The 27,441-nt window shown below is 39.0% G+C and overlaps 1 protein-coding gene across 1 annotated transcript in view; it reads right to left on the reverse strand.

The window, feature by feature from the left end:
• Positions 1–27,441, reverse strand: part of LOC124279576 (calcium-dependent protein kinase C-like) — a 154,642-nt gene that overhangs the window by 25,014 nt on the left and 102,187 nt on the right. Inside the window, 10 exon segments of the mRNA XM_046715415.1 lie at positions 2,476–2,556; positions 3,646–3,784; positions 4,882–4,944; positions 6,257–6,348; positions 7,386–7,559; positions 8,429–8,555; positions 10,898–11,131; positions 13,613–13,769; positions 18,615–18,723; positions 18,725–18,744. Of these exon segments, the coding sequence (XP_046571371.1) occupies positions 2,476–2,556; positions 3,646–3,784; positions 4,882–4,944; positions 6,257–6,348; positions 7,386–7,559; positions 8,429–8,555; positions 10,898–11,131; positions 13,613–13,769; positions 18,615–18,723; positions 18,725–18,744 (1,196 nt within the window).

A 27,441-nucleotide genomic window follows, 5' to 3' on the forward strand; every position in this document is an offset into this window, starting at 1 on the left:
TAAATGACAATACAACAGAAAACAATAACATTTTCATATACACACATAAATATCACACTGAAATTTTCATGACTCCCAAATATTGAAAATGACTTCCAAAAATAAATACTGTGAGTCACCATGTGAGTCACCATGACTCTTTTTCCAAAGTCTGTGTAAAACCCTGCAGAAATGCTCACTTGGTGCAGAAATGTACCAAATTTGCAGAAAATCCCCTTTATTGCAGAACACATTAAGAATTTCCCCATTTGTCTGCTGTAGAATTTGTCAAATACACAGTAGAATTTAAACAATGGAGTCATAACCTAAGAAAGCTGCTTAGGTTTACTGAAACAATGCCTATTATCTTAACTGAATATTGTTTTAACTGACTCATTCCAAATGATTCTTTAAGGAGTTTGTTTTAGAAAGAAAAACAAGCAAATTAATTTGCAGACAATCTTTTAAACATTTTAAGTTAATTAGAAATATGCCTTCTAAGTTCAACGGGAGCTAAACTAGGATATTCACAAAAATCTAACTTAAATGTTTGCAGAATTGTGAGCAAAAGTATCAGAAAATGTTCCTCAAATTTTTATTTCTTTTTGGCCATGGAGTACAAATAACTGAAATCTTGACAATGACACAATATTACACAGCATCAGTATTACTCCAATAAAACAGTACTGTACAATACAGCAGTGTCAGTGATATTTCTAAGAGGAACAAGTTTATAGATATGTTTATAGATATTAAAGGATGCTGACACACGTGTGTATGTGTGATTGCTTGTATTAGTCCAGACAGTTCTTATACTAGCCAACACATATATCACGCTGTAGTGACATGGATACCCTTACATATGACACTGACTACAAGCTGGCTACCCTTTGTTTTATTCCTGTAGTGTCCAGCAAAACACAGGTCATCCAGGACCTTCTTTCTACAGCTCTCTGATGGGGCTAGTGGTCGAATGACTCTCCAGTTTTAATGTAAACTTCATGACAAGGCATAATGTTTGTTGAAACCTGACCATGTCGCAGCTTATACTAATGCTTCAGCAATGTTCATTATTCCACTGATACTAATGATAAGACACAGGTTTCATTCAAACTTCATCATAAGGCAAATTTTCAATAACCCTTTTATGAAGAGACACAATTGTCAATGCTACTTCAAGATAAGGCAGTTTTCTCTACCTATTGTACATTCTGCAATTCCCCACAAATTGAAGACGAAAAACAAATTTTCTTTTCCTGTAAACAGTACCAACACTTCTGCGAAAAATATCTCATCCAACTTAGAAATGTATACAAGGGCCCACTCTCACTCCATAATATTTTAAGCTCTAAACATCCACGTATTATATTCATTACTGCTTTATTTATACACCAAATACTCTCTTGCAGATATAAAGCTACAATGTAGTTAATGAGAATGACCACTGTCCATCTGTACCTTATATTATGTAACTGTATTAAGGGCCATTAGACCGACATTACAAAATAAACTGTCTGTCTGTCTGTCAGTCTGTCAGTTTTCTCTATCCAATTCAAATACCTAGGCATATATTTCTCTCATGTGTGATTGATACAACACAGTTTTCCTTGATATCAAACAGATGAGAAAGATCCATGAATCAGAATGAGATTACCATCAAATGAGCTGCTGTATGTCAGTCGTACTTCTGCATAAACACTACAACTCACGGACAAGGAAACCATGACTGACTGACAAGACATTCAACCAAACTGATAAACAAGGGGACATAACTCTCAAATGAATGAACAAATCAGTCATGTGCGATCTACAACATTTAAGCCTCCAAAACTTTCAAAAAGTTTGATAGTAGATATGTGGAAGATATTTCAAAACTGATGTCCCAGTAACAAAAATGATGCTCGATGCAATTCCCTATTTTGTAGTGTATGTTGTGGTGTTGTTCTTCAGGTGAACAATTGAAAGCCTTTGCATGTGTTTGTGATGGATGAGATCAATGTGGCAAGATACATCATGTATCATCACTATTTGAAAGTGATTCATAAAGTCATGCCTACAATATAGTGACAATCATATGCAGTTAATTTGAGAGGAAGCCAATGTGTCACAGTTTGTAGCACCTTGGTGAAAAAACTGTATTTTATTGTAGGGTATAATAGGGTTTCAACACAAAGTCTGTGGTCACTTTTCATGTTCCTTCTCAACCAATTGGACAATGAATAGTTTTGGAGGCGAACTGGAAAGTGCTAGAATCAGAATGTTCTTGTAATGAGTGAGTTTAGTTTTTACGCCGTTTTTAGCAATATTCCAGCAATATCACGGCGGGGGACACCAGAAATGGGCTTCACACATTGTACCCATGTGTGGAATCAAACCCAGGTCTTCGGCATGACGAGCCAATGCTTTAACCGCTGGGCTACCCACCACCCCTGTAATGGTTGTAAGTGTCCAGTTGTCTGTATATGGTGTTAGAGAAAGAAAGAGCCTTTGCCTCACCTGTCCAGCAAGCATCTCGTAGAGTAACACCCCAAATGCCCACCAGTCTACCGACTTGCCATACGGCTGGTACAACACGATCTGGGAAGGAAAACAAGACATGTCAACAACTGGAACACATGTTCTTTAGGACTACATTACGTTAACAAAGACATAACTACTCCACAGGGCTCGAAAGATCAATGGATGAGTGGACGAAGTTGTAACAAAAATCTGGATCAGGACCAAATTATGGCCAGGAAGATTTTGGGTGACACCTCTTGCCCCTGTACCATGAATTGTTGCCTGACTTGATTAATTACAAGCTCCCGCGATATATGTGGCTAACAAGGGCATGAAACAACATTAACTCACTACAAAATAGTGCCACTTGAAACAACACGAAACAACTTTATTGCTTAGACAATCATAAGTCTGTGTTAAAGTAATGGAGGTACAGTCATCATTGTGCTAACATTGATTTGTGGAAGATGATGCTGGTCTATCTCTAGTAGTGATATACAAAGTTCAGTCACACATTGACTTGTTACCACAAAAGACTATCATAGTTTTATCACAATCCATATTTGAAAAGACAAATATACAACTCTTCAACAAATTGTAACCAAGGAGTTATTATAATCGGATCGTCACGATATGGCTGTGATATTGCCGATGTGACGTTAAATATTAACTCACTCACACCCTATTATAATCGTATCCATGTAAATGTAAGTCAATTTGATGAGGTAGATAAATAACCCAATACTGACATTCCATTTATTGGTAATATTACCAAACAACTTTAGCAAATGATAGGGCAACTGATTAATATTACATGGCGGACAGCTTGTTGATGGCATACATTCTCTGTTGTACATTATATTAATATCAAACTTCTTTGATCATTAACACCGCTCCACAGCCATAAAACCAAATCCTCAACGCTAAACCCGGAACAGAAACGAATCTTGCGAATGAATGGGATTCCCGCCACAAACACCAATATTACAGCATATCACAGCAGCCTATTAATAATAAATCTTTCTCCTTTACAGCATTTCCTACTGAAGTGATGATTAATAATCAACAATATCTCCAACCAATGACATGATCCTTTCAGTGGGTTTTAATCAATGGCAATGGTGAGCTTTTGCCTCTGCTGAAGGACAATGGAAGCTGAGATAGTACCTCGGGCGCAATGTAATCCGGTGTTCCACAGAATGTCCGTGTTGTTTTGTTGTTGAGGATACCTTCTTTACACATGCCAAAGTCAGCTATTTTGATGTGTCCTTCGGCATCCAACATCACATTATCAAGCTTAAGATCTCTGAAAACAAAGGACACTTTTGTAGCAGATGTGTAAAACAGGTTACAACTAACTCCAAAGTTCTGTCCTAAAACTTCATAAAAATGATGTCGTTACCTTAGAGTTAAGGAAGTAGTACCACCACACTGTAGCTTTTAAATGACAGAGACATCATATAACTTGCTGTCAAAATTAATATTTAAGTATTTTAGTATTCCATCTAAACGCACAAATATGGAAAATATTATAAATTTGAAACAACACATGCAACAAGGAATATTCAAAGTAATACCTATCCATAACGTTGATGGAGTACCTAGATTGCCGTCAGTCTTCATAACTATCATGCTTCAGAGAAGACCTACATGTTCATTATTGGCCTGACAAGGTTTCCAAAAGGTTTCCCGTCAGAAATTGTCAGTCAGCAGTTTTAGAACTTCTCGAACAAATGTTACTATTAGCAAACAGATCAATATCATGTCTTATCGATTCAGAGAAGATGATGCTTACAGCTGGGGACAATCAAGATGTAAAATATACTACAAACATTAATGTCAGAGATTAACTAGTCTTCATCAGCCCAATGGAGAAAACAATATGAACGAATCACCTGGGTTTTATGTGACTCACAAAAATAATTCTCTATGTCCAGTAGGAATATTATTCCTTGTACCCAAAACACATCTATGACTTTGGTAAGTGTTTGGTTGTTCCTTTCAGAGTTGTTAAATGTACAGTTCTGTATGTTACTTCACAGGACCTTCAAATAGCCTGAATGGACCCTAAAACTAATAATTGGGAGTCAACGGGACCCCCATGTTTGTGAGTCGAGGTAAAACCCTGAATCACCTAAGGTCAGTGAAGACCAGTGAAGGACCAGTGAAGTACAGACAGGACCACTAATCATTATCACCTCACTGGTCCTGTGGTCTAGTGGGAAATTTTGAAAGGTTTCTTTCCCTGCTGTTTGTACTGCGAACACAAATCCATAAATCTTTGAACAGTTTGTTTTCTAAATCAATGGTTGATACACTGGTACGACATCTTACCGAGACAGAATAAACTGCCATCATAAAGCAGAACCTGATCACAAAGTATACATCTGTACATGCTCTCACCTATAGATGATTCCTTGGGAATGGAGATAGAACAGACCTATGGCAATTTCAGCTGCATAAAACCTGAAAGAAAGGATATGGTTTGTAGTAGTTTTCAATGTTTGTGTCTGACTGTGGTACAAATGTGATTACATATACATCCCAACTGGATGTACACTAATGGTTCTAACGTTAAAAGCGGCTATGTTACAGTTTATGATTGTTACATTTTCAGAAAGCTATTGTTTATCGTTTGTTAATATCATGTTTTTCTCCGTACGATTATTATATCTATAATTTATCTGTATTCCGGAGCGGTATTCAGATAAGCACCATACTGCTTGTTTACCAATCCGGTTCCTCTTTTGGAAATAAAAATGTTTAAACCATATACATCCCAAACTAGTTCAGTTGCATCCAGTTGTATCCAGCTTCATGGTGAGGGAGTTCAGTTTTACGCTGCACTCAGCAATATTCCAGCTACAGTGGAAACCGCCTAAGTAAAGACCGCTTAACTAAACAGACGGGATAAATAAACACTATTCTTTGGTCCCGGCAAATTTCTTCATTAATTATCACTATCAAAGTCCGGTTAATTAAACTCGGATAAGTAAACAATACCGCTTAACTAAACGTCTTTTCACAGTCCCTTGAAGTAAATTACTTAATAAAAGAGACCAGATAACTAAATTAGCGATCACCACGTAATCCGACATGAGGGGCACATGTCAGTCTCCAGCTAAACAAACATCCTACTTACAGCTCGCTGGCGTCAAGCAGTTGACAATACACTGACAACGGGAGGCCAGCCCTGATAAGTTGTTCATTGTTACATATGCATACATATACATGCATATGGTTGTCATCTGCAGGTTTTGATGAGTTGGATAAGTAAAATACCTGATAAGTAAACAATTTTGGCGAGTCCCTTGGAATTTTACTTATCAGATTTCTACTGTATATGGTGGCGGTATGTAAATAATCGAGTCTGGACCAGACAATCCAGTGATCAACAGCATGAGCATCGATCTATAATAGGGTTTTAACCCTTCTTTGAACGGTATTCCTGTTACATCACTAAATGTCAGACTGAAGTGGGAGGTGAGTTGAGGCAAACATAGAAATGCAGGTATCAGATACTTATCCCTTCAGCGATACCTGAGAGCATGGTAGGATGCTGACAAATCTAGAAACATAATTGGCATGAACCGTGATTCCAACCAAACCCATAGATCCCTGGCATGTCCAAGGAACCCAACCCTGTACTTACAAGTGTCTTATCTTGGGTAAACAGCCCTACGGTGTCCTTAACATACATTTGACAAATCTGGAATATGAAGAAGGGAATAACAGACACATGACAGATCGGATGTCCCATCATGCAGTGCATACTTACGCAGCCACAGGTTCTTTAAACTTTCCTTCCTGTTGAATTCGATACATTAAGTCTCCACCATTCACATATTCCATCACAAAATACAGGCGGTCCTGGAAAGAGAAGGGAATAGATTCTTATCTATAATGGACAGCTTGAACAGTCACAGGTGCGGTGAAGTGAAATTGGGTTTAACGTCGTGCTTGAGAATATTTCGCTCATATGACGACGTGCATGCATGTGTATGTGTATGTGCGGCTGCTTGTACTAGCCCAGACTGAAGCTGGTTTTATAGTGCTAGCCCACTGAGACACCATGCCGCAGTGAAGCATGAATACCCCACTCAGACACATTATACTGACTCCGAGCCGACCAGTCCTTGTTGTACCCATTAATGCCGAGCGCCAGGCAGGGACCAACAAGTACCATATTTTAACGTCTTTTGGTATGACGCGGTCGGGGATCGAACCCGCGACCTTCCACTCTCCGGGAGGACGCTCTAACCACTACACCACGGAGGCAGTCTGAACAGTCACAGGTAATCAGAAGAAAATGTGTCTACAAACACAACCTTCATAAATATTCAGAGACATATTTGTCACAAACTTTGATTTATCATATGGACAAGGGTTGACCGAGTTCTAAGAAGCACCTAACAGAAACTGCGTAATAGTGAAATCTTTTGTTGGCGACCTTACATGATGTCACAGAGGTAACTCCACAAAAACTATATCAACTGAGAAACGACTTTGCTGTGACAAGTGAATGAAATAATCAGGGGTTTGTGATGTTTGTAATACAGACAGCCTTAAGAAACATCCACCGATCAAGTACTTGCAGATTGTGCCAGGTTTCATCATTAATCACAAAATGTTGCAAAAACCTTTATGGGTCAGCTTCAAACAGAGCAAGATTATCAGTCAGAATTCCTTCTATGTGAGATACAAAGTTGATGGATTCAATTTTTCAGTTTAGAACAATCATGTTCTGAAGTATTCAAGTAACAATGACCATGTAAAAAATATATGTAGGTTGACTGACAGCCATAAAATACATAATACAAGTCTAATTTTGTTGTCTTTAGTCAATCACCCTAAGATAATTGTTAGCAGAAAATCAGTATTTTTGTGACTCGAGAAGTGCTACTCACCATGGTCTGGAAACAGGAGTGAAGGAGAACAAGGAATGGAGGTTTGGTGGGCAGCGCCAGAACCCGTTTTTCTATCATCGTACATTCTACATCGTCATCTTGAATGATGACATCTTTCTTCAATATTTTAATTGCATAAAGTTCGTCAGTCCCTTTCCTTTCCGCTAAAACTACCTAAAAATAAAGAGAAAAAGCAAGGTCAGGTCTTGAATAACCCAATCCCAGACACTTGGAGAAGGGAAACAGTATGGTCAAGTCTTGATCACGATCCTCCCCAAATCTGGAACAAACAGCATGATCAGATCCTGAGTCAAAGTCGGAGGAAGTGATCATTGTTTTATGCAGGAATGAGGAATATTGAAACATGGCAAGTGGGTCTGTCAAGTCAGGATCACACATGGAACACACCACTGGGGACACCTTTGCTAGATGTTAGACGTTATGACTTGGAAACCTGTTGAGATTCTGGGACAGGATGTTAGAGTGAAACCTGCGGGATAGTTGGGTTTTTTACACCACTTTTAGTAATATTCCAGCAATATCATGGCGGAGAACACCAGAATTGGGCTTCACACATTGTACCATGATGGAGTGTCAGTGTACCCCCAACTACTTGTATTGGGCTTCACACATTGTACATGTCTTGGTTGATGGTGTGTCAAATGTACCCCCAACTACTTGTATTGGGCTTCACACATTGTACCCATGTCTTGGTTGATGGTGTGTCAAATGTACCCCCAACTGCTTGTATTGTTGCTCACATCAATCAGTAAATCCAGGTTTCAATTCTTACTATCTGATGTTATTTAGTTAGAATATGCCTGCATGTCACACACACAATGGCCCCAGCAGGCACCCCAGAAAGAATTACAGAGCTCAGACCAACATTTCAGCAAACAAGTCACATTGCACTAGTCACTGCAGCAGTCTGAACACATCATCAAGGAAGTATTTGGGCTTGTAACATCATGACATTGTAAATTCTATTCCCACTCAGCACTCTACAGGTTCACATTGATAATGGTGAAATGAAAATATCTTACCTTTCCAAAACTACCTTTTCCTAAAACTGTAAGAAAGTTGAAGTCACTTGCACGTACAATGTCTTGCCGACTGACATTCTGAGCCTTGTCGAGGGGAACCATCTTCTTTTCATTGCTTTCCTGGCGCGCTACAACAACACACATGTCTATGAAGAACGAGGTATTTATAAACAATATTATCCACAAAACAATTTGCCATCTATAATTTCAAGATTCCAAAGAATACAAAAATTTGTATTAACTGTGGCTGAATGAGTGTCCACAAAGCACTTCCTTCTTTTCGTTCATTTCACCTGCCAGTCATCCGCCTACCTCATCATCAATAACCATTGTGAAATCGACATCCACTGGAAACCAACCAAATCTAAATCCAAAGTTTCAAAGCTGCCGATGTGGATGTTTTTGAAAATAGGGAAACGCTTTCCACAAATTGAATACTTGATAATCCAAGTTGCCACAACTTTATGCGGACCATTCCAGCACCGTAATGACCATGGAGTTGTTGAGACAATTAATTGATCATGGGTCAATAGCAGAGCAGATAGCCATGATACAGGCAGAACCTTATGACTTGACAGGGGCCCTATACCGGGGGCTACTCATGCACTTGAACATATTTTGAAAATAACAATGTAATCAAAGGCATTGATACACTGATATTTCAGATGCTAGAGATTTGAAGAATTAAATTACAGCAGATAAATTAAATTAAGTAGATAAATTTGATATGCTATATGTATCTTCTTCTTATTTCATGTATGTCAAACAATTCTAGATTACATTAAGAATCATACTTGATTTTTTACAAAATTCCAAACATAATTGAAAACAAATATTTCATGTTACTAAAGAATTCTGTTTAAACATATTAAATGACAAAATGTAATTGTAACAAAACAAAGAGAGAAAACAGAATCTGTACCAATTGAACAGATTAAAAAAAATATTGTGAGGTATGGTGCCTCCCTCCTCGACTGCCCCACATCAAGTGTATGATTGACAGCTGAATGCATGAAATGTACAGTTAGCCTGACATAGTTACAGCATAGCACAGGGGGAGAGAAGCTAAGTACCTGGCCCTGGGGAGGCCTCGCAGGACACAACACAGCCAATTGATAGCCAAATATACACAGATGGTGCATTTCTCACTCATTCAATTGCACTGGACCTAATCGGGTTGTTGGATGGGATCACGAAATTGATCGGCATCACTAACAAAGTGAAACTGACAACCTTTGAGAGATGAAGTAAGGATAATTGTACAAAACATACGGTTGCCAAGTACTTTACTTTGCAAAGCTGGATATTGAAACTATCTAATAGATTCCTCATATAACGAAAGTTAATATCGGTGAAACACATGAACTAGAGGATATGAATTGTTAATTTGATATTGATGAGTGTCTGTATCGGTGCAAGCAGAACAGAGAAGTGACAGGTGACATGTGACCAGGCCACAGTATACATATTGATGTATTTATTATTAAACTCGTCATCATGACAAACTCACTGTTGCAAATACTTTGGAAACTCATATTACTTACATCAAAAGGATTATATTAATAAAATCATTATAATGTTGGCTAATTTAAGACTTCTAAATTGTACAAACAATGATAAAAGAATAAAAAACGTGTATTAACAGTCTGTTTTCTAAAAATTATAATGTAAGTGTCAAGGTGTAAAATATTTTAAAATTGCTGGCATGTGATGGTGGCATGTATGCTGATGCTGAGGTGCCTGAGAAGAAACAATCTTGTTTGCCAGGTGCGTGAGCAAGTGAATCAGATATAACGCTGCCTGCAATGCTACCTCAGTCATATAATAACCTTGATTGGGAATGGAAGTCGATCATAGATGAAAGAGTCGATCATAGACGACAACCGCTAAGTAATGTTCAACCAGAAGCACTGTGCATGGGTTCAAATAGAACAAGGGTACTATTAGCAAATCTGGAAATGAACCCATATTCAGTGGATCCTGGCATGACCAAGGGGCATAACTCTGCATGACAAGCCTGTGCACTATCGTTACCCTTGATGTGCAGTAAAAGCATATTCAAGATAGTGTTAAGAGCTGCAAAACTCAAGTTTGACTAAAACTGTAATTTACACAAGACAAAGGTGTTCTGTCGTTGAAACATCAACTGAATACACTATAGGCAGCCACTTACTGGGGCAAACACTCTGTGCAAACATCATTGCACGCTAGGTCTACTCTGGGTGATGCAAACATAGAACTAAACTAAACAACATGGTAGCTTACTGTTTGCAAGCACTGTCAAGAAGAAAGTAATAATAAAGTTAATTTAAGAATCTGTCTGGTCACAAGATGTTTTACAATGAATGAAGGCTTTTGATGCTAAGTATATTTGTAAGAATCTTTGATCCAAGAAATCAGTATGTTTATGGTGTAAGATGACTCCACTCAAATGCTTTTTAAAGATGATAAAGAAGAGCATATCACACCTCGACCTGTAGTTGTTTGAGCTCTTCGATGGTAGGTTCGACTTCATCACTGACTGGAATACCATAGAACTCCCCTTCCTCCTGGCTCAGGAGTTTGTACCAGCCATCTGCTGGGTTCTTGAGGATCTCCGAGATACCGAATGACAGTGACCCCATGAAATCATTGCGAGATGTGCGGTCCCAATCCCACACCTCCATTGAGATTCTCTTGTGAGCATCATCAGACCCGAGATCACTGAAACACAGAACAGTCAGACCTGAGATTACTAAAACAGAGAGCATTATCAGACCCAAGGTCGCTGAAACACAGAACAGTCAAACCTGAGATTACTGAAACACAGAGCATTATCAGACCCGAGGTCACTAAAACACAGAACAGTCAAACCTGAGATTACTGAAACACAGAGCATTATCAGACCCGAGGTCGCTGAAACACAGAGCATCATTAGACCCGAGATCCCTGAAACACAGAGCATCATCAGACCCGAGGTCACTGAAACACAGAGCATCATCAGACCCGAGATTACTGAAACACAGAGCATCATCAGACCCGAGATCACTGAAACACAGAGCATCATCAGACCCGAGATCACTGAAACACAGAGCATCATCAGACCCGAGATCACTGAAACACAGAGCATCATCAGACCCGAGATCACTGAAACACAGAACAGTCAAACCTGAGATTACTGAAACACAGAGCATTATCAGACCCGAGGTCACTGAAACACAGAACAGTCAAACCTGAGATTACTGAAACACAGAGCATTATCAGACCCAAGGTCGCTGAAACACACAGCATCATTAGACCCAAGATCACTGAAACACAGAGCATCATCAGAACCGAGATCACTGAAACAATCAGACCCGAGATCACTGAAACAGAGCATCATCAGACCCGAGGTCGCTGAAACAATCAGACCATTGCTGAAAGACATAGGCACAAAGCAGATAATTATCATAACAGACACTATGTGTATAAAATGGGAAAATGCTTATGCCAAAAAGCATTCAATAACACCAGTAAGACAGTGAATGGAAATTTTCAACCAGGAAATTCAGCTCAACGTGACCACCTGCAATGAAGTTCTTGGGAGTACATAAACCATAATAATGAGTGAGTGAGTTTAGTTTGATGCTACTTCTAGCAATATTCCAGCAATATCTCGGTGGGGGGACACCAGAAATGGGCTTCACGCATTGCACCCATATGGGGAATTGAACCCGGGTCTTTGGCGTGATGAGCAAACACTTTAACCACTGCACTACCCTACTGCCCCATGCATAAACCATAACAACAAAGAACTGAACCAGTACAGGTATGTCAGTCTGGGCCACCATGCATACAGTAAGCCATGTTGACCATTCTGGTGAAGTTTAGCAAAGTCTGACTTTTGTTTTGTAACTGTCTGTACAAAGGGCCTCCTCTAAGTTTCCCTGCATGTCAATATCATAGTTTTCTGTGTTTTAAAACAAAGTGTCATAAGTACAATGTCCCAGTAAATGTCAGCTTTGATGTTCATCTCCATGACATGTCTACAACATATACATCATGCAACCTTTGTTTTCATCGGAACAGATCGTCTGGAAGGTAAAATGTGTTGATTAGCTTTTGACAGTGGAAGATTATCACCATTTAATTTCAAAGAATCATCAATAAATAATTTCCCATTTATTGTCCACAAGAAAATGTCAAAGTGTCTGATACTGGAGTATATCATGTACCTGTCCACATCGGCGGAAGCAAAATGTCGTAACTTGTATATATTAATACAATGTATGACATCAACTGACCAGAAATACAATCATTTTAGTCCACATTAGCTCTACATGTTCACAGAAGTCCTTGAGAGACATCACATGCAGCATCAGATGAGTTATCGACAGAGTCAGACAGGCAGCTTAAAACCCCTAGTCTGGCAGGCATCTGTTGCTAAGTGGGTGCACGTCTCCTTCAATAGGCATGCAATATCACGCAACGCGATCCGAATGAGACAGTCAGGCGATGGCAAGATGGTCCATCGGAACTGGGAGCACGGCCGCATGCATTGCGTCTGGGGTAACGAGTCTACAAGCCCATTAGACAATCATCAAACCAGCCCTGATGTAGAAAGGACTATTAAGTTAATCTTATCCCACTCTGTTCAATCAGTCCAAGACCTCGGCAATAATTACTGCCGATTTTTGGTACTCATCCTCCTCCCTACAATGGACTTCCTCTTTCGGGGACATATTTCTAATGGACTGAATGGCATAATGGGCAAATCCCTGTGAAGTGGTCGACCAAATTTAGAAACTCTCAAGGAAAGAGCGACAGACCAAGGAAAGGTCTGTAAGACAATGGTGGGCTCTCGCCAGCAGGCTGCTTTGGAACCACTGTCAACAGAATCTCATTAGGCAATTTTCTCGCTGTTGAGAATGTCTACAAAGCTCCTTAGCACCTGTTTATAAACAATGCTTACAGTGACAACTGGGCCAGCCAAAAGGATGGTTTAACTCCAAGGGGCTGAATACTGACTTGAAAGAATCATTAGGTAAATCTAATTGGCACTATGTCTGTAATTATCAACTTCTACGTTCTAAAGTAAAATTCAAAGGCAATGAGAGACAAAGAAACTTGAGACAAACGATAAAAATCAATGGTGTCTCAGTCGTGATCCATTGTCTAGTAAGAAATTCTACTGATTTCTACTATAAGCAGCTCTTCTTCACTCACAAGGTAAATGATTCGTTCCACTCAGGGTTGAGTGTAGACTTGACTGTTTTCGTCTTTTTCTTGGACTTGTTAGACTCGTCTGGAATGAGCTTCACTTTGACGTATGGATCGGCCAGTCCATTCGGGTCCATGGGTGGCAGGTTTCGTGCCTCTAGGACTGCAAACAGAAGCACATGATAAAGGATGGCCTATCACTTCTTCACACAGACTCAAAATCAAGGAAACCAACTTGTGACATTATCATTATTAAATCTACTGTTTATCGAAATCTTGTGCCATACACATACAAACATAAAAACAACTAACAGGTAAAATACATCAAGTCAGATGTTAATTACAGCTATTTAAATAATGAAATGCAACAAATTTCATTCTTTACAAGAGGCTTCTCAATGGATTATAAAGAATACAGTACATTTTTATTGTATAACCTTGAGTGATACTTCCAGCATCAAGTGTATTTCAAGAACATTCCAAAGGATTATCCTGCATATAAACAAACATGAAGCTCCAGGATGGAGGGGCGGTGGGGTAGCCTAGTGGTTAAAGCGTTGGCTAGTCACACGGAAGACCCGGGTTCGAATCCCCACATTGGTGCAATGTGTGAAGCCCATTTCTAGTGTTCCCCGCCGTGATATTGCTGGAATATTGCTAAAAGCGGCATAAAACCAAACTCAGTCAGTCAGTCCAGGATGGAATTCAACATCATGGGTCACAATGGGCAAGGGAGATGGTGCCATGGATATACAACTTCTTCATTACAATATAGTGGTGGTGGGGTAGCCTAGTGGTTAAAGTGTTTGCTTGCCATGCCAAAGATCAGGGTTCGACTCCCATATGGGCACAATGTGTGAAGCCCATTTCTGGTATCCCCTGCTGTGATATTGCTGGAATATTGCTTAAAGCGGTGTAAAATCCAACTCTCTCACTCACTCATTACAATATATGCAACCTTTCTGGGTAGATGCTAACATTGATGTCAAGAAAGTGATCACTTGCTTGATAACAATGTTAGCATCTAAACCAAAACATGGCATATAATGTAACAAAGAAATTGTATATCTATGGAACTATCCCCTTCTTTATCTCACAAACCTCTAAATGCAACTCAAAGAAGTGGACAACAATGACCTAATCATAAGATTGTCTTCACGTGTCACGTAAACATTTAGACGATTTAGCTACTACATACATAACACTTACAAAGTCATTAAAATATCAAAATAAAATGCATTTGTCAGACCTATTTGACCTTGGCCACAGGTACAACATCTAACATCAAAGCTACTTTCATTGACATACAGAAGATGTAGCTTGTTATCATCCAGTGAACTTTTTTATGGCTATGAAATAAGGGGTGACCTTGACACTTGAAATGATTGGTGAATGTGTGATGAACATATTCCCATGTGATTTGTAGGGCTGTATATATAACCGGTTTACCGGTATTTACCGGCCAGACATGAAATCGACGTATTATGCATACCCAGATTGAAAACCGGTTGTTTGACATGCATTCGGAAAACTTCGTAACACTCGGAAATCTTCGGATATTCCGTTTTCACCTCAGAAATCAAGTTAAGTTCGGTTTGAAGTTGTGTTCTTAATTTTTGTTCAAGTGTTTCGCAATGTTTTGGATCTGAATGTTATATATATATTTACTCATTATTGACCAGTGATCCCTGATATGTCCTGACCAGGTCAAGTTGCTGTCTAAAAAAATCTCAGGGCTTTTTTGAGAGTGGAGAAACTAGTTCAAACTAGTAACCACTGTGTTGATGTTAAATTGTTCTTTTCCTTGTTTCCTTCATTTTAACATGATTGAAGCTTAATCAAGCATAGTGATTTTGTTGTGTTTTGCTTTTTAAATCAAGCATTAACATAAAATATTCTTGCAATATATTGCAATTATATGCTCGATATGAAAATTCTCTGTACCAACCCCTAGTGATTTGCATGATAAGCTATTCCTGTCATGTCCAAGCACTGTGTGGATATAAAAGCAAAGTACAACTAGTGGTCAAATTCAGAAAAAAACATTTCCAATTACATGTTGCCCTTTAAATATTCAGTCTACGTAACATCATAAAGTTGGCTTCATCCATTTTTAACAGTATGGAGTAGGATGCCATTATGCAGTTATTCAACCTTTTTCTTCTTATCTAAAAGGTATGCAATAAGGTCAAGTTCCTCCAGTCCCTACCCGTTCATGTTATCATTGCTCCAAGTATTTCAGTTCACAATCTTTCCTTCATCTGAGTAATGTCAACAAAAACTAAGCAATGTTACATAAATGCTTATCCTTCGTGTGAAATCTAAAAGTGATACAAAATCTTATTCTTTCAGCAAGCACTGACAAGGCATGTCTTGCTGTTATCTGTTGGCCCAGACTGGATGAACCAGAAAAATGTGTGCAACACCTCCGTACAAAACTCAATATTTCCTTTACAGTCACCCACAGCCAATATTTATATTTCATAATCAAGATGGGAACAAATCTCCCACTGATACCAGGGGGTTGTGATATTAACTTTATTGAACAACTGAAACCCTGCCAAGTTCTCTTGATTACTTGGCTTTCACAAAAGAAAACTATCAGGGAATTATCAATACAAAAATATTTACATCAAGAAACCAAATATTGTCAGAAGAAATTAATCTATCAAATATCCTCCCTTACAATGTACCTCTAAATGGGTTCAAATACCTCCCTTTTTCCTACTGAACTTCATCAAGAAGGGCCTTTGGCTATTATGATATGACATATCAGAACCAAATTTATCCATCACAGTATTTTCACAAGACAAACAAAGCTCAATGAACAAATTAGATTCTTTTATTCTGAAAAGACATGTTTTTACTGTAATAAAATTGATAAACTTTTAAAAAGGCAGAAACACATCACTCGGATCTCGGAGGAAATTACCTCTGATTCTGATGGAGGAAATCACCAATAAATAATTTATCTAAAAGCTTGCAAATAAAATGCAAGAATACTGCTCTGAGGGGGTTTGTACATTTTGCGGCTATTGCTTTTTTTCTTCGTTATGATTGATAACACTTTTTGTGAATGGCATAAACATGTCTTGATCTTCCCTACAGCAATTTGGAAATTCCAAACGGGTAAAAACTGAAAACTGTAATCTCACTCAAAAGATGCCAGAAGCTTGTAACAGGTCTAACAATCAATAACTGTGGGCCTTGTTCTCTCAGCCACTCTTGTATTTAGCAGCCAAATATGTGTAGCTATTAAACCTCATCAAAAGCAACACTAGAGGACACAAATCCTATATCAATCATCCAGGCACATGGAGGCGTTCAGCAGGGTGATGGCTCTGTGCCTAATTTTTTTCTACATACTTCAGTGTTTTATACAGGACACTATTGTCATTTGCCTGTCCAGATTGAAAAGAAACCTCATCTTAGCTATGGAACAATAAAAATTATGTTGTATTAAAAAGTAATACTTTTTACAAAAAATCACTCAGGAAAAGTTTGTAAAATTTTGGGATATAGTTTTCTAGTATTTCATGGTTAAAGTATATTATTCTATCAGTATTAATTTTCTGATAGACAAGTGGGATTTGCTTTTACATTCTTGCAATGCAATTTCTGAAATAAGTTCAGCTCAAATTGTCATATATTCCACTGGAGAAATGTTAGCCAATCTAAATTGTTTGATTAAAATGGTTAATTAGCATTAGTATTGTCATTCCAGGTATCCACATGTCAAGGCAACCATTAGCAAGAGTGGCAGTTAAGCAGAGCCAATGGACATAGGTAAGATAATAGTTATTAACCAAAAAACTTTCTTGCTCATTCTCTTCCAATTCATTAAAGTGTATTTCAATTCAAATTATTCATAATTCAAGTGAGTGAGTGAGTGAGTTGAGTTTTACGCCGCACTCAGCAATATTCCAGCTATATGGCGGCGGTATGTAAATAATCGATCCTGACCAGACAATCCAGTGATCAACAGCATGAGCATTGATCTGCGCAATTGGGAACCGATGACATGAGTCAACCAAGTCAGCGAGCCTGACCACCCGATCCCGTTAGTCGCCTCCTACGACAAGCATGGGTTACTGAAGTCCAATATTCTAATCCGGACGTTCACAGGTTTTATAATTCAAGAAAAAGTATTGAATAAATCATGACCAATAGACAAATATTGAGTGAGTTTAGTTTTATGCTGCTTTCAGAAATATTCCAGCAATATCATGGCAGAGGATACAAGAAATGGGCTTTACATATTTAAACCATGTGGGGATCAAGCCCGGGTCTTTGGCGTGACGAGCGAACAATTTAACCACTCTGCTACCCCACCCCTGACAAATATTGTAGTAATTACTGTTAGAAGGTATTTAAAAAGTAAGCTAATTCAAAGGGTTCAAAAGAAGAAATTTTAAATTGTTTTTTTTTAAAGCATAATGTTTGCTTTTCTTCATTTAAAAATCGAGTCCAAACATAGGAGAATGTGTCAAACAGCCGTGTTATCAATAGTCAGAAAATGAAGCCAGGTTTTCACTTTATCGGTCTACTGTTTTCTGAAGAGGAAAGTCACAGCTAGACACTGTCCACCAAATTATGACGTAGTTCTCACTTCAGCTCATCTTAAATATGAGCTGATGAGAAGTGATGCTCTGACAAAAGATTCTAATGAAGCTGAAACACCTGTGACAATATCCCTCCTTGTGAAACACAGACTATTTATGAATGACATCAGTTTTAGATTTTATGATGGTACACAATTTCTTGATAGCATTTTTTGTATCATTAACATGATGATACATCTTTCATCATTTCTTTTATGAAAGGGTATGAAAGATTACAATTTTGTAAGGCAATATTTCATATATACTTGTCCTCCATGAAAACATCTTTTGTTACATATTACTACTTGACTTATCAGTGCTGACCAAAATATAACTGAGACTGTTGAAATGCTTTAATATGCTTCACAACAAATCATGATGTACAGACAAAATGGAAACATAATTACCTTCAATTTTCAATTTGCCAGTTAGATGTGTAATTCTAAGATTAATACGTCCTCTTCTTTCTGTGTGGTCGATGCCGCAGAGCTTGGGAACGTTCATTTCACATCTTTTTGTGGACATTCATGTCACATGCTGAAACAAAGAAAATGGCATTTTTTTGATGCTTTGAGAGTCAGTTACGCATCTACAAGTGTGAGTGAGTGAGTTAAAATTTTGCGTCGCATCAGCATTTTTTCAGCCATATAGCGACTATATCTTATCTACAAGAGTGAGTGAGTGAGTTTAGTTTTACCCCGCTTTTAGCAATATTCCAGCAACATCACGGCGGGGAACACCAGAATTTTGACTTCACACAATGTACCCATGTGGGGATTCGAACCCGGGTCTTCGGCGTGACGAGCCAACGCTTTAACCACTAGGCTACCCCACCGCCCTTATCTATAAGAGGGACATGATGATGAATAATAGGTTACTGCATCTCTATCAGTGTCTTGATGTTTATTACTTGTCAGTTAAAACATAGCATCAAATATCAATTAGCAGACAGACAATTTAGCTGACAGAACTCAACAAGTGTGTTTAGTCTTAAAGAGCACTGTATGATGTCCTTGATCTTGACATGGGTTTGAATGAAAGTATTCTATCGTGCATGTTCTCCTTAAAGCAATATTTTATCTTAGTAAAATATATTTTGATACATTAGTCAGGAGTGACCTCCCTTTCCATGGTCACGCTAGTTTTATTAGAGTTACCTCCCTTTGGCATTTCACTGAAGTTGGTTTCGCGCCCGCATTGTGTTTGTTGCTCAGTGTTTGCTATTTTGTTTATTGTTTGTTTACGATGACCAAGTGGTTTGTGATGGCTGACGTGAAGCCAAAACGCAGGAATGCAGGACTTAAAATGATGGCAGCTTTGGAGTCAATCAAACATTCTCCTCGTGATGAAGGGTTTGTTGTAGTTCACCTTGCGAACCGACCACACAGGCTAAATTGCCGTCACTAGTTTTCAGCTGCAAGTTCACGTGGTATGGAAATACTCGTTTGGAACTTGAATGTGAAGCCCTTGAGGCTGAAATAAAACGTCTACACCTCGAGACAAGCGGATGAAACTAGGAAAGGAGGTGGAGTGCCTTAGAAAGGAGTTAGTGGTTGGTCAATCTAGACCACGTGTTGAAGATGCTAAAATTGGCGGCTCGGAGTTGGATGTGCTTGACGGTGCTCGCAGTGTGACAAGTGATGGGGGTAAGAAGTCAGGGAAACTAAGAAACCTTGCCAATTATACGTGGAAGGAATCTTTTGATATCTTAGACATTCAGGAGAAAACAATAGATCTTGGCGGTGGTATTTCTTTGGATATTGCGAATTCTATCTTGCATGTTCTCCTTAAAGTTTACTATATTATCTCCTTGAGGATGATGTGGGTTTTGAATGACATGATCTGAACTGCATGGTCTCCCTTGTGCACTGTATCTTTGACCTTGCTGTGATTCTAGTGTCACATCATGTCACAAAAGTTCAGGTGTGAATTCAACACAATTAGGAACTGAGAGTTGAGTGAAAAGCTGCTAAATGAACAGTATTTCTGCAACATCATGGGGTGCAAGCTTGAGGTGGGAAGGAAGCACAAAGTCATGCAGGCCTTATTAACACTGAATATTTTAGTGAAACCATATAGAGTATGTATGGCGATGACAAACCTTAAAACAATCGAGTGAGTGAGTGAGTGAGTGAGTTTTACGCTGCCTTTAGCAGTATTCCAGCAGCATCACAGCAGGGGACACAAGAAATGGACTTCACACATTGTACCCATGTTGGGAATTGAGCTCGAGCAAATGTTTTTACCACTAGACTACCCCCATCACCCCTATGAAACATAAATGGACACACCATAGGGACAAATAGAAACATAAATGGACACACCATAGGGACAAATAAGATGAAAGCGTCACCAACCCCTGAATTGAAGAAACATAAATGGACACACCATAGGGACAAATAAGATGAAAGCGTCACCAACCCCTGAATTGAAGAAACATAAATGGACACACCATAGGGACAAATAAGATGAAAGCGTCACCAACCCCTGAATTGATGAAACACAAAAGCAAGAACAAAGAACCACAATTGGAAGAAATGACTATATCATGAGGATGTGTTTATGAATCAATATCAAACCGTGTGGGCACCAGGTGTTCATGAAAGAGTGAGCTAATCCTGCCTTTCCTATGACACCGAGCACAAACACATGCAAAGGCAAGGTTATAATCAATTATCAAATTCATTTTTGACAGGTGTGATTGATTGAGACTCCATAACATTGTAAATTTTAATCACAAACCAAACATGATTTATTACGTAAAAAACCCAACCTATCACCAATTAATTGAGACAGATTATTCTTCAACAAAAGTGCATGTCTACAGCACTGATTTAGAACATTGATGCTTAGAACAATAAAATACAACTCAGGTCAATGACAAAACCATCCTTCATCAAGGTAAATACATTTCAGTAAACTGAAACATTCCTGCTTCATCTATTTTTATATTTTTTATGTCTCACTCCTACATAAATTTTGATTTTCAATCTCTTCGTAGCAACAAAATGACGTGGTGAAATCTTAAACGTAACCTTTCCAAGCTATGTGAAATCCGAGCTCCCTCGTGACAGCCAGTAACACAACTACTTCCAGTCTCAGTTCAACATCTCCAGCACACACTTGTATTTCTTATTACTTATCACAATGATCGTACCAGAACACAACACAAACTCAATGCTCAGACAATCTACAAAATGTAATCTATCAAATTCATTTTATTGCCATGGAAACGCAGGCATTGACCACAGAAATAGACCCTGCAGAGAAATCTGTCTTTGTCCGGTCTTTGTCCAGTCTCTGGTCTACTGTCAATGCTTCGCTTCCACTTCCATTGTGTCTTTGATGTCAACTTCAAGACATAGACGGCCTTGCAAGTATCATGACTGAAACTGGGTTGGCAACATGACAGCATAAGGACCGTCATTTTGGTTTTCTTGGGGGTGTGGTTCTATGGTGTCATAGGGAGGGGGTGGATTAATGCGCTGAGATTTTATCAAAAATTATAAATTGGTCTCAAATTAGCTTGAAAAAAATAGTTATGATTTAGACAGTAAAATAGGAGAAAACATCTGCCACAAATTCACATCATTGCTGGGTGATTTAAAAAATGTAATTTTTAGAGTAAAATTGATATTTTATACTTATCCTGACTCATGCTCTTTTTGCTTGTCTTCTTCTTCTTGCGAACATAGTGGAACACTTGTATCTCCCTAATTGAAGCTCCCTTCAATGTAAAATCACTAATTAGTACTCAGCACGAGTTACCTCCCTTCCACAAGCGCGGGAACGAGGGCGCCACCTCCACCCATGTGCCTCACTCTCTCCTCATATGCTGAGGCCCAACATTTTGAATTTACAGGAAATCCAAAGTGTTATGTGGGGAGGATGGGAGGAGCTTACCTCATGAGTCAGGATAAATATAAAATATCAATTTTACTCTAAAAATTACATATTTTCTCCTTATCCTGACTCATGCTCTTTGCTTGTAGACTCCGATGAGAAAGGAGGTGGGAAAAATATAATACTTTGGATTTTAATAATTAGTGATTTGAACTGTGATGATTGTAATAACCCTATGGGAACTTCATAAAGGTACTGAACTTGATGAATTCCCACTGCTGCTAACTTATCAGCTGCCATATAAAGGTTATTACAAAGTACTTATTATGATAAAGTATATATAACATTAATACAATGCTTAAGACTAATAGACTTAAGCTTGTTAATATGCTAGTATAAACTCCTTAGAGTTTGTTAGCTAAAATACTTTAAGATATAAACATAGTACTAAAGCTTAAGATATGATTAAACTTAAGCTAATTATATAATAGCAAAACTCTTTAGAGTTTGTTAGTTAATATACTTATATGATATATATATAATGCTGAGCTTTAGATATGAATAAGCTTTTAGCTACATATATAATAGCAAAACTCTGTAGAGTTTGTTAGCTAATATATTTTTACAATATGAGTATAGTACTGTGCTTAAGATATAATTAGCTTAGCTACATATATAATATAGCCAAAACTCTGTAGAGTTTATTAGCTTATAGATTAATAATGTAACCATAGTACTAAGCTTAAGATAAGATTAGACTTAAGCTAAATGTATATAGCAAAAAAAACTCCTTAGAGTTTATTAACTAATATACTTTTATGTTATAACCATAGTACTGAGCTTAAGATATAATTAAACTTAAGCTATATATATAATAGCAAAACTCGTGGAGTTTTGTTAGCTAATACATTTTATAATGTAACCATACTGTAAGATATGATGAAACTTAAAGCTAATTGTATAATAGCAAAAAAGCCCTTTAGAGTTTGTTAGCTAAAATACTTATATGATATAAACCTAGTATTGAGTTTATGAAGGAAAACTTAAGCTACATATATAAATAGCAAAACCTCCAGTGAGAGTTTGTTAGCTAATATATGCTTATATGATAAAACATAGCATTGAGCTTAAGATTTGAAGGAAACTTAAGCTACATATATAATAGCAAAAAAAAAACTCCGTAGAGTTTGTTAGCTAATACAAGTTATAATGTAACCATAAAGCTTAAATTATGATGAAACTTAAGCCAAATATATAATAGCAAAAAACTCTTTTAGAGTTTTGATAGCTAAAATACCTATATGGTATAAACATAGTACTGCGCTTAAGATATGAATAAGCTTAAAGTTACATATAGCAAAAACTCCATGAGAGTTTGTTAGCTAATACATGTTATAATGTAACCATATTGCTTAAGATATGATGAGACTTAAGCCAAATAGCAAAAACTCTTTAGAGTTTGTTAGCTAATATACTTATATGATATAAACATAGTAACTGAGCTTAAGATATGAATAAGCTTAAGCTACCTATATAAAAGCCCAAACTCTGTAGAGTTTGTTAGCTTATATATTTTTACAATCTGAGTATAGTACTATGCTTAAGATATAATTAAGTTAAGGTAAAATATATAATAACCAACTCTGTAGAGTTGTTAACTTATATATTGTATGATGTAATAATCATAGTACTGTGATGATAAAAAAGAACTTAAGCAAATTATATATAGCATGTAGCTATTTAGTACTGTTATAAGATAAGTAGAAATCTGTGAGATTGACTTATCTTCTCCGAGGAACTGTCAACTGTAGTCACGAGGACCATGGGATCGAATTGGTGGATACCTGAGGCGTCCTCGGTGATGATATCTCTCAGATAATGGTTGGCAACCACCATATCGGATCTCCAGAAAATAAACCCTCCATTATTTCAAATAACATTGTGTAGATCAATGCAGAAGTTAGCGCTCTAATATCATGAGCATTAAAAAGCTCATGGAGGGTCGGATTGGGTCCATCCGTCTTGTATGCACGTAGTATGACAGTTCTGATCCAAACGGAGATATAGTACGTGAGATTTCATTCTGCGTAAGTTGATGATAGAGGAAATAATCTGTTGTATTATTCCCTTCTGTTTGGTTCGGTGGAGATAAATTTACAGTGCTCTTGCTGGCCATCATTGATAGAATCATCATATCATAAAGTCCAAGTATGTCATCCAGGCGTGTTCATAAACCTCACTTGTGAGGTGTTGGAGCACTATATTCAGATCCTCAAGTTGGAGGGTGAAACTTCCGTTTTAATTCTTCAATCAGAAAGTTTAAGTAGGTTTACTAACCATCTAGTTGTGTTAGTAGCTTGATTATGAAATTCAGCTGTAGTCTGAGAGCGCTGTGGATTTAGATCCACTTGTATCCCGTCGTCTAGGTTGTTCGGCTCGCGAAGTCCTTGGCGATGTAGGTGGTGCACAACCAGGTGTGTCTGTCCTCGTTGAAGTTTATGTAAAATTGCCTGACTGCCGTGCCCTCGTCCCTAACTTGACAGGGGAGGTCTCTAACCTGAAGAAAGCAGCCCAATCATGAAGGTTCAGATTAACTGGACTGTAAGGAGGCTTGCTCGTTCACTGAAATATAGTTGTCACTTGTAGCGTAAGTGTTGACCTGTGAAAGAAAGATGCGACCTCTCGCGTGGAGTGCGTTGTCCAACAGCGGTCCAATCAGAACAAGGCATTTTTTGATTCTGTAGAATACCCGCTGTGATGTCACCGGTGTAGCAGGAAAACCCTTGTATAAAAATGTTGCCGTCGTTGATATTAGCATAATCGTTCGGTCTTCACCGTAGCTTCGAAGTTACCCGTGACCACGTGTTTCGAGGGTTAAAGATAGCTTAGAAAACCTCCGGTATGAAATACCTCAGCTCTGTAATATTAATGCTGGGTAGGTTATTTTCCTGGCTGTCGTGAAAGTAACTTCAGTTTTGAATATAATTCCGACTTTCTTATATAAAGGTACAATAAACTTGCAAGTTGTCAGCTTGTAGACTGTATACATGAATGTATCGTCATAATTGTAGAATTAAAGCTGAACTTGTTGTACATATTTCTTCTAGAAACTTTGGCGATTATGAGTTATACTGGCTGTAACAAGGCTGCTGTTCAATTTCGATATTGAATTGTCTGCAGATCTGCGTAATGGTCCGCATGTAGATACTGTGATCGTAGTCGGGATTGCATATTCTAGCAATCTATAACGGAAAGGTTGATTTCTGTGAAGATCTATGCAACGTCGTTGATTAATTAATATAGCGGCGTTTGTGTTGTAAATAGCCTGTGCAATTGTCTTCGGCTGTAGGCTTATAGGCTGCATATGGCATACAGTTGATAGACAACTTATGCGATGTCTTGAACGGACTGACGAGTAGCTATATATGACCCAGTGGCTAATATATGGAGACCTTGGAGGAGAAATTCCTCGGTGGCGCCGGAGATTTGTGAAGCTCTCGGAAGTATCCAATCTAGATTTCCTGTGTGAGGTAGACTTGGAGCCACTTGGCCTACCAGCGACCTTAGCGAAGGTATTGAGTCAGAGCCCGATCAGTATATATATATATATATGGCTTTGCTTCAGCGACCTCTGTGTTCAACAGGAGTGAGTGAGTGTATTGTTTTACGCTGGTGGCGTAACTGGTGAGGCTCTAGCTCCTTGCCGGAGGTGGCCTGGGACTTCCCTAAGTAAGTGTCGAGCATCGATCAATATATGATGCGTTAGCTTCATACAGGGTGTGGTTCTTGCTGGTTCTGCATAAGTAGAGCCGAGTAGATCATCCTATCATCTTCAGAGAAGTCGGTGTCACGAAATCTGGTGATAAGAATCTCATTGATCGTTCTAGATCTATTAATGCCAACAACATAAGCCTCTGGCGTTTGAACTGTTATGGCTTTATGGTAGGCTGTGTCCACATACTGTGGCACCACAGCAATCGAGTCGATTGGAGGTAAGGTGATGGCGTCTGCCTCGTCTTCCTTTATCAGGTATGTCTGCGCCCGAGTTGCCACTCTTGGAAGGTGAAGAGATCTAGGTTGTTTACCATCAATATCATTATCTCAGCGTCTGAAAATGATGCCTCCATCATTTTTTCTATCCCAGCATCACTGATGAGAGGTTGATGCTCTTCTGATGGTGGACTGTGTATTTCTATCTCTATGTCGGGTGGCGGCTTCGGGGAGACCTGACTGTAGACTTGTGTGCAGACTTGTGTGGTGACCTGTGAGGCGATCGGCGTGGTGATGTCACGAGGAGATCGGCCCGCAGTTAACGGCGGAGATCGTGTTGGTGAACTGCGTCTATCGTTGACCTTCTCGGAGACCTGTGAGGAGAATGTTGATAGCTTCAGCGAAGCTCGTGTAGTCAGGTGTCGCCAGCGAAGGCTTTCGCGAAAGGCCTTCGCTGGCTTCCTCTGCGTCCGGTCCTGGGAACGGCGATTTGATGCGCGAAGCCCGGCTTCCGTGAGGTCTGGCGGTCTGAGTCCCAAGCATCTAGGGATGAAGCCGAGGAATGTGATGATCTATCCGCCTTAGCCGAAGGCCTTCGCCGAAGGCTGTACATCTGGGTCCTTCGTGGGAGGTGGTCTGCGACTTCCTTCAGCGAAGGTGGCTTCGTCGTGGCTGCTTGCGCTGATGGGGGTGCCTCTGGGGTGTCGTCTGCGTTGGAACCTTCGCGAAGGCTCGGGCCTTAGGCTGGCTGCTTCCCAGTCTGTGGTGGCCCTCCATCATGATCATGATTTGCCCGCAACAGTTCATCTGGGATGGTCTCTGCGGCGAATTAGTCGGTGCCCCTCTCTGCGATGTTAGCGGCGGGACCCTCAGGAAGTCGTCTGGCGTCAGTGTAGAGACATCAGGCTGCATGGCGATCTCTGCTGATGTCACTGTAGCTGCCTCCGATTAAGCTTCTTGTGGCGTCGTCGGGAATGATGATCAGCTGATCGCCGTAGGCGTAGTTCAGCGGCTGGAACAATCTCGGTTGAGAAAGTCCTAGTAGACTTCGTTGATTTCCCCTCAGAATTCGGCGCTGCCCTGAAGGTGCGAAGTCTCGCGCTTGAGTGTTGGTAGCGGCGGGACCCTCAGGAAGATCATAGAATATCAGCGTTGGTACATCAGGCTGCATGTTGATCTGCGCTGACATCACTGTTGCCGACATCGGTCATTCTTTTGATGTACATCAGGTATGATGATCGGCTGATCATCATACAGGCCCAAATCTCACGGCGAGGAACAATCTCGGCTGAGAAAGTTCAAGTAGACCGTTGATTTCCCCTCAGAGGTCCGCGTTGAGATGCAGTAGAAAACTCTAGTCTTCGGCTGCGGCGATGGGATGTCTGGGGAAGCAGGACACTT

Source organism: Haliotis rubra, unplaced genomic scaffold (genome assembly GCF_003918875.1).
Source record: "Haliotis rubra isolate DU_JTF1 unplaced genomic scaffold, ASM391887v1 Scf252, whole genome shotgun sequence".
Taxonomy (NCBI): Eukaryota; Metazoa; Mollusca; class Gastropoda; order Lepetellida; family Haliotidae; genus Haliotis; species Haliotis rubra.